The 7,647-nt window shown below is 57.7% G+C and overlaps 1 protein-coding gene across 1 annotated transcript in view; it reads left to right on the top strand.

Moving 5' to 3' along the window:
- The first annotated feature begins 748 nt into the window (after positions 1–748).
- The window catches only part of PPP1R9B (protein phosphatase 1, regulatory subunit 9B), a 36,526-nt gene continuing 29,627 nt past the window's right edge, over positions 749–7,647 (top strand). Inside the window, exon 1 of the mRNA XM_005868211.2 lies at positions 749–807. Coding sequence (XP_005868273.1) covers positions 749–807 — 59 coding nt within the window. The remainder of the gene's footprint in view (positions 808–7,647) is intronic.

Raw genomic sequence — 7,647 nt, 5'->3', positions numbered from 1 at the left:
CACTGCCCTGGGCTCCAGCTGCTGCTGGCCTTCGGCCTTTCCTGTACCCGACCATCCTGCCTAGAATCCCCTTCCCCCCTTTCACTCCCCCCAACACACACACACACACACACACACACACACACACAGAGGACCCGGCTTCTGCCCAGCCTCGCCCTGCTGCCTTCTAATCGGATACCCTCTTCCTCAGTCTGCACACCTTTGCCCAAGCTGTGCCCTCTGCCCGGAGTTCCCTTCCTGCCCTCGGCCATCAGCAAACTTCCACTCACCCCTCACGACTCAGCACGGGGATCCCCTCCCCCCTGAACCTCTCTTCCTCCCCGAGGCCCAGCGGAGGGCCCTTCGCCCCCGTGACAGCCCAACCGCACAGCGTTTGGGGTGAACTAGGATCTCACCTTTGCACCCCTGGACCTGGTCCAGGCCCTGGCGACTAGTAGGTGTAAGAGACTAAGTGACAGCTTCCTTCACAGCACACGAGGGTGCCTGCTCCCCAGCTCTCATCCCCAGACCAAGCACCTCCAACGAGTACCCCAGGTCTGAAGAGAGAGAGGCCTGGACCTGGCCCAGCCAGGAAGAGACCGGGGAGGGGGTCACGGGCTGAGAGGCCTGTAGGCCTGGACATGGAGCCACCTGGACCCCTCACTGCAGACGTGGCCTTGAAAGAGCCCCTTGCCCTCTCCGGGCTGTTTCCACAACTGGCAAGAATAGCACTCGCCTCTCAGTGTCCTTGTGAGGGACCCACGAAGTCATGAACTCAGCACATGTTAAAGGAGCGGCTGCCGGGGAGCGGGCCCTGAGCATGCGGAGGTGAGCAGACTCCGGACCGCGTGGGGCTTGCGTGCCGGCGGGCAGTGACAGCTCACCCCTGCCAGTCACATGCTGAAGGTCCCACATAGATTTACGCAGAGCAACTCATTCCATCTCACAGCAGCTCCATGCGGTGTTAGTATCGTCCCCATTTACAGGTGAGCAAACTGAGGCACAGGGAGTGTATGGCTTCCCCAAGGCCACACCACTGCCCACTGAGTACCTGCAAAGCACGCAGCCCAGTTCTGAATCAATCCAGGGCACCCCTTCCTTCTGCACCTGCCAAAGGACCTAGTGCAGGTGTGACGGGGGTACCCTTCCTTCTGGGGGCTTCCCCCTCGGAGCAGGCAGAGGGGCATGCTCCCCAGGTGCCCTGAGAAGGAGGCGGGGCTCATGGGTGCCAGGGCTCCAAAATTCTTGGTGCCTGTGTAAACACGGCATTGAGAAAAAGGGCATTGCCACTTCACCCTGGCAAATGCCCCGGGCAAGGATATCTGGGACCTGCGCTGCCGAGAGCCTGAGGGGGCAGGTGTTGGCCTGGCGAGCAGGTGACTTAGTCCTTGTCCCTTCCTCTCTCTCCCACCTGACTGTCCCACCCGTCCCTGGAGAGCCAGCAAATTCCAGAGTCAGCGTCCACTCAGGCTGGCAGGCAGGACGGCGTTTGTCCCAGAGACACCTTGGCACCTCTCTGACTCCTCGGAGATGGAGGGCAAGAGGGAGGAAGATTCTGCTGGCAAAGCGAGAGGCGGCGGGCTCTGGGGGAGCAGGCAGAGGCGCCAGCACTGGCCAGCTGCCCAGGCCTCAGCCCCTCAGCAGCACATGTGACTCCCTCCCTCTCCCTGCTGCCTCCCCTGCTATTTTTGGAGCCACCCACTCACACCCTCAGCTGCCTTAAGGTGGCAGTGCCCGAACCCAGTGCCACCAGGCCCAGAGGAGCCGGCCTCCCTTACTGATCCTCTGCCCCTCCCCCAAACCAGGGGCACCAGGGACTGTGCCTGAGACCAGCTCGAAGTCCCCTGAAAGTCCCCTCTGGCCCACCAGGGGACCTCCCCCCGTCAGAGCTGTCTGGATTGCAACCTGCTGTTGTAACTCTCAGCACCTTCTATTCCTTGGGGCCTATAGGTAGAGAGAAGGGTCACAGCCTCTGTAAACATATTTTAGAAATTTGTAAATAAAACAAATATACAGGCTAACAACCTGAGCCCCCACATATCCATCACCCAGCTTCACCAACCATCATGGCCAGCCTGGTTTCATCTATACGCCTCCCAATATCCCCCTCCTATTTAATTGCCTCTGTTAGCATATCAGTATGTAACTTTGGAAGGGAATAATTTTTTTAACATAATCACATGATTAGACCTTAAAGTTAAGAATTCCTTAAGATCAGATCTGTAGAGTTCAAATTTACAATTTCTTATAAATGCCTTCTTCTTCTTTTGTTTTTGCAATGTATTGGTTTGAATCGGGTTTCAAATCAGGTGCACAGGCCTCTTTTAAATCTCTAGGTTCCTGTTCCAACACACTCTCTCTCTCTCTCTCTCTCTCTCTCCCTTTTCTTGAGGGGACCGGGTTATTTGCTGTGTAAATTTCCACCGTTTGGGTTTTGCTGATTGCATCTCTACGGTGTTCTTTCCCATGCTCCTCTGGCCTCTGAACTTTTTGTAAATTGTATTTCCTGTGTGTTGTTATTTCTCATAAACTGTAATAGGTCAAGAGTGCCGATCAGGTGCAGGTTCCATTTTCTTTGGCAAGACTGCTTCATAGGTGGCAATGGTGTTTCTTCCACCCAGCGGCGCAGCAGCCACTGCTCTCAGACCTCATCCATCTGCTCATTTGTTATTTGTTATTATTATTATTATTATTTTACAAAATGGTCATATTCAAAATCACTCTTCCCTTTATTAGCTGGAATAATTCTAAACAGGAAAACTGCCCCTCCCTTCCTGTTTGGTTATTGGGTGATATGCAGCTCTTATAGGAAAGACAGGCCAGATCCTTGACTCGCTTCCTATATTTGCCAATTTCCAAATAATGAGTTGGTTCTCTAGCGCCCTCTAAACTGTGACCCATTAGCTTTTTAAAATTAGTAGTATAATTATGAATGTATGGCTCTAAATGTATTCGATTGCTTCGATCGGTTACGACTAGTGTCCCATCTTGAGTTTCTGATTTGGTCCACACCAAACCAGTTGGAGCATCCATCTGGGTTACTGGAGGGTCAGGTCTCGGCCTCTCGGCCTCTCTCAGCCTTGTCCCCACAAGGCCAGCCCTGCCCTCAGCTAGCTGGGCCTCCGTCCCTGCTGCTTTGCCATCTGCACCTGTCTCCCAGCGTTCTGTCGGATCTTGGCCCTTCAGTGTCTCAGCTCAATCCCTCTGGTCCTTCGTACCTGTCTCTCCCCATCTCAGTGAATGTTTGCTGAATGAATGAATGAATGGTCTCCCCAACTCTGTCTCATCTCACGTCCGTCTCTATGAACCTGTCTCTTGATATCCCCTCCTTTTGTGCAGGTAAGTGGGGACCTCTTCCTGGCCAGGCAGCCAGGAGCAAAGGTCAAGGAGGCAGAGGGTCCACGTAGTGGGTTCTGGGACCCCAACCTCACCCAGCATCTTTCCTGGATCTGGGCTCCACGCCCTCCCACAGTTCCCAGACCAGGCGGGCTGTTTCCTGCCTCCCTGCCTTGCACATGCAGTTCCCTCCACCTCCAATGCCCTTCCTCATCCTTCAAATCCTAGCTCGGCTTTAACTCCACTGGAGAACCTTCCCTGAGTCACTTGGGGCTCCCCCTGCATCCTGCACCCACCCCAGTCACAGCTGTTTTCTGGATGATGCTCTCACGGGGCTGTGAGGTCTTGGGGATGCTAGCTTTGCCTTTGTACCCCAGCCCCTGACACAGACAGGTGCTCAGTAATTCCAGAAGGAAGGGAAGGGAGCAAAAAAACACCTCTCATAGGACTGCAGAGGATCTGGACCGTGAGCACCTGGCCCAGGGCTGGGCACGGAGCAAAGCCCACTCCCTTCCTGCCGCCTCCACTTGAGCTTGGGCTCCTGCACCTTCTGCCTCATCTGGTTTGGAGCCGGCTCAGGGGTCATCTCCATACCTGCAGGCCTGTGTCTGTTGCCCATTTGGGTGCAAGGTACCCTCCTACTTCTGAGCAGAGCGCCTGGCAGGATGTCCCTGCAGCATGTGGAGGAAAGAGCAGAGGGCTCGGATCCTAGAGGCTGTGTACAAGTCCTGGTCACCGCGTCCCATCTTGTGCCCTGAAGGAACCTCTGGTAATACAGCGACAGTTACAAATGCACAGAGGGCCCTGGAGCCTCCTGGGTTCATGAAAATGGGGACCACACACATCAGCGGCAGAGACCGTCCTGAGTCCCAATCCAGCTCTGCTCCTTCCCGGCTGAGGGAAGCGCCGCGGCCTGGTTCTGAGCTGTGAAATGGGAAGGATGTGCTGGGCTGGCTCCCGGTGGACACCGCTGGGCAGCAGGGATGACTCTTACCTTCTGCAGTAACAGGAATGGGCCAGCAGATGGCGACAGCCTCTGCCGCCTCCCAAGGCAGGCAGCTGGGCAGAGCAGAAACCACACGTGGATCCCCTTCAGAAGGGGTAAGGGGGAGGCTGAAGGATGCCTTTGGGGCCAGGTGGGCATCCCGCTGCCCCGGGAGGACTGCTCCGCCTGCCACTCTGCAGATGGGTCCCCTCTGGTGGCCGCACTGCGCAGGCTGAGCCCTCCCGGAGCTGGACTTCAGCACAGACTCAGTGCTCACACCGTTTCTGAGAGAGGTGGGGGACCAACGGGGGGGGGGGGGTCCACCTGGTGTCTGCACCCCTCTGTCTAAGGGGTCAACCCCCTGGCCCCTCCCAGACAGGTTTGAGGACCCTGGGGCTGCAGGCAGGACCTGGGGGACCAGTGACAGGCTGGGGCCCGGGCTCAGCGGGTCCTTGGAGCTGCAGGGAGCACTGAGGGTGCTGTGCGCGGAAAGGGGGCTCCAGAGGATGGGAGATGCTGGCACGGAGGTGGAGTGACATCAGGGACTTGGCAGGCCGCACCGGGCCAGAGCGAATGCAGGAAGTCAGCCGGTTTGCAGATGCCGGTTTGCAGAGCCCGAATCAATTTCTTTTCGAGGTAAAACAAAATCAGCCAAGGGAGGCAGGCGGTGGAAGCCAGAGACAGGAAAAATAGTGATACTTTGTATTCTAAGCCACAGACCGCTCTCCCCAATGCAGGGGGACTCCACCAAGGTTCCCAGCTGGGAGGGGCGCTGGGACAAAGAGAGCAGCCACCCAGAGGCCCTGGGGCAATGACAGGACCCCTGTCCTCTGGGGCTGGAGGAGGGGTGTGGGTGGCAGGGGCAAGCCCATCAGAGCAATGGCCACAAAGCCTCCACCAAGGTTACTAGCTTGGAGGGACCCTGGGACAAAGAGAGCAGCCACCCAGAGGCCCTGGGGCAATGACGGGGCCCCTGTCCTTTCGGGCTGGAGGAGGGGTGTGGGTGGAAGGGGCAAGCCCATCAGAGCAAATGGCCCTAAAGTGAAGGGCCGCCTACCCAGAGGTCACAGGTGAAGGAGGCACAGTCTGTGGGCAGCCCAGGGTTCTGTTTTTAGCTCTGCCCTTTAACTGCTCTGTGCCCTCGAGGAAGTCGCTCACCCTCTCTGTGCTTCAGGAGCCTCACCTGAATACAATGGGCCACAGCTGCACCTCCCAGGAGCGTGGGGTGTGTGTGTGTGTGTGTGTGTGTGTGTGTGTGCAGCACTTGCCCTGAGAGGATTCCGCTTCCTCCTCAACACCCCTGCCTCATCACCCTCCCCTCCCCCAGCCTTCCAGGGACTGCATAGGCCCCTCTGGACCTCTTGCATGGACTACCGACAGGCCTTTGCTGTCCTGTCTCCTTCTCAGTCCCAGCTGCCACAGACCCAGCAGGAAAGAGAGGGCACACACACACCATTTTCTGGAAGGACTTTGGCAAAGGGACTGTTGACAGGTGGGAGAACAGGGCCAGACAGCCAACCAGGGAGGTGGCACCCCAGAAACAGACCAACTGAGGTCTCAAGGGGTGGGGCCACGAGGTCAGTGGTAAGCAGGCACTTGTACAAGGGGGCGGGACCACTCACTCAGCCAGCTGTGGGCATCTGATCAAGGGGGCAGGGCCACGGCCACGAGTTCCCCTGGAATTGGGCTTCTGATCAAGGGGGTGGGTCCATGTGATTGACCAGAAGTGTGCATGTGAACAGGGGCGGAGCCACGTGATCATGCGGGAGTAGTCACGTGAGGACAGAGGAGGGCCCACATCAAGATTGAAGGGATGGGGCCAGGAGCCCCCAGAAGCTGAAGAGGCAGGAAGGTTCCCCCCTGGAGCCCTTCGAGGGACCACAGCCCCCGACACCCTGATTGCAGATTCTGGGCCCAGAACGGGGAGAGCACATGTTCCTGTTTGTTTAGGCCAGTCTGTAGTCATGGGAGCAGCAGCCTCAGGAAATGCACCCCTCCTTGCCCCACCTTTTGGGGCTTTGGGTTCTGAGAACAGCTGAGCCCTGTGCCCCGGCACAGGAGACCCCCTAGACCTCTCACTGCGGGGGCTCACAGGGGATTCACCCCTGTGTCTGTGCCTCGGTCCGGTCTCTCACTGCCCCAGGGGCTCCTTGGCAGGGACAGTGCAGTGGGCACACCAGGGCAGGCTGCTTGGTGGGCAGTGCAGGCTACGTGGCTCAGGGACTCCTCCCCTTGCGGAGCCCCCAGCTGCCAGATGATGCAGGGAACTCCCCAGCCCCGCCCTTACTTCCTGGGCCTTCCCCCTAATGAGTCCAGCCTGGGGCTCCCTTCCTGGAGCACCTGGGTTGACAGGAGCCAGCAACTGGGTTGTGGTGCCCATATTCCAGATGCCAACACTGAGGCTCAGAGAGAGGGAGCAGAGGTCCCTAGCCTCAGCCCACCTCCCCCTCAACTCAGCCCAGCTCACAGGGGGCTACCCCAGCTGCTGCCTGGTTGCCATGGTGTTAGAGGAGGAGATTTCTGAGGAGAAACAATCCAAAACACACACCAGCTTCCTCACTCCCTCTCTCCAGCTTCAAAGCCTCCTTTTGTGCAGGTAAGTGGGGACCTCTTCCTGGCCAGGCAGCCAGGAGCAAAGGTCAAGGAGGCAGAGGGTCCACGTAGTGGGTTCTGGGACCCCAACCTCACCCAGCATCTTTCCTGGACCTGAGCTCCACGCCCTCCCACAGTTCCCAGACCAGACGGGCTGTTTCCTGCCTCCCTGCCTTGCACATGCAGTTCCCTCCACCTCCAATGCCCTTCCTCATCCTTCAAATCCTAGCTTGGCTTTAACTCCACTGGAGAACCTTCCCTGAGTCACTTGGGGCTCCCCCTGCATCCTGCACCCACCCCAGTCACAGCTGTTTTCTGGATGATGCTCTCACGGGGCTGTGAGGTCTTGGGGATGCTAGCTTTGCCTTTGTACCCCAGCCCCTGACACAGACAGGTGCTCAGTAATTCCAGAAGGAAGGGAAGGGAGCAAAAAAACACCTCTCATAGGACTGCAGAGGATCTGGACCGTGAGCACCTGGCCCAGGGCTGGGCACGGAGCAAAGCCCACTCCCTCCCTTCCTGCCGCCTCCACTTGAGCCTGGGCTCCTGCACCTTCTGCCTCATCTGGTTTGGAGCCGGCTCAGGGGTCATCTCCATACCTGCAGGCCTGTGTCTGTTGCCCATTTGGATGCAAGGTAGTCACACCAGGATGCAGCTGTGCACTTGACTTCATAGGAGGCAGTGTGTTTGGGAGAAAGGCCTACATTCTCGAAATCCCAGACTGTGCAAACTTGCAAGGGCTGACCTTGAGCAGG

The sequence above is a fragment of the Myotis brandtii genome, unplaced genomic scaffold (assembly GCF_000412655.1).
Source record: "Myotis brandtii unplaced genomic scaffold, ASM41265v1 scaffold265, whole genome shotgun sequence".
In the NCBI taxonomy this organism is placed as follows: Eukaryota; Metazoa; Chordata; class Mammalia; order Chiroptera; family Vespertilionidae; genus Myotis; species Myotis brandtii.
Note: the sequence above shows the minus strand (reverse complement) of the source record. Positions and strands in the feature narration are given on the sequence as shown.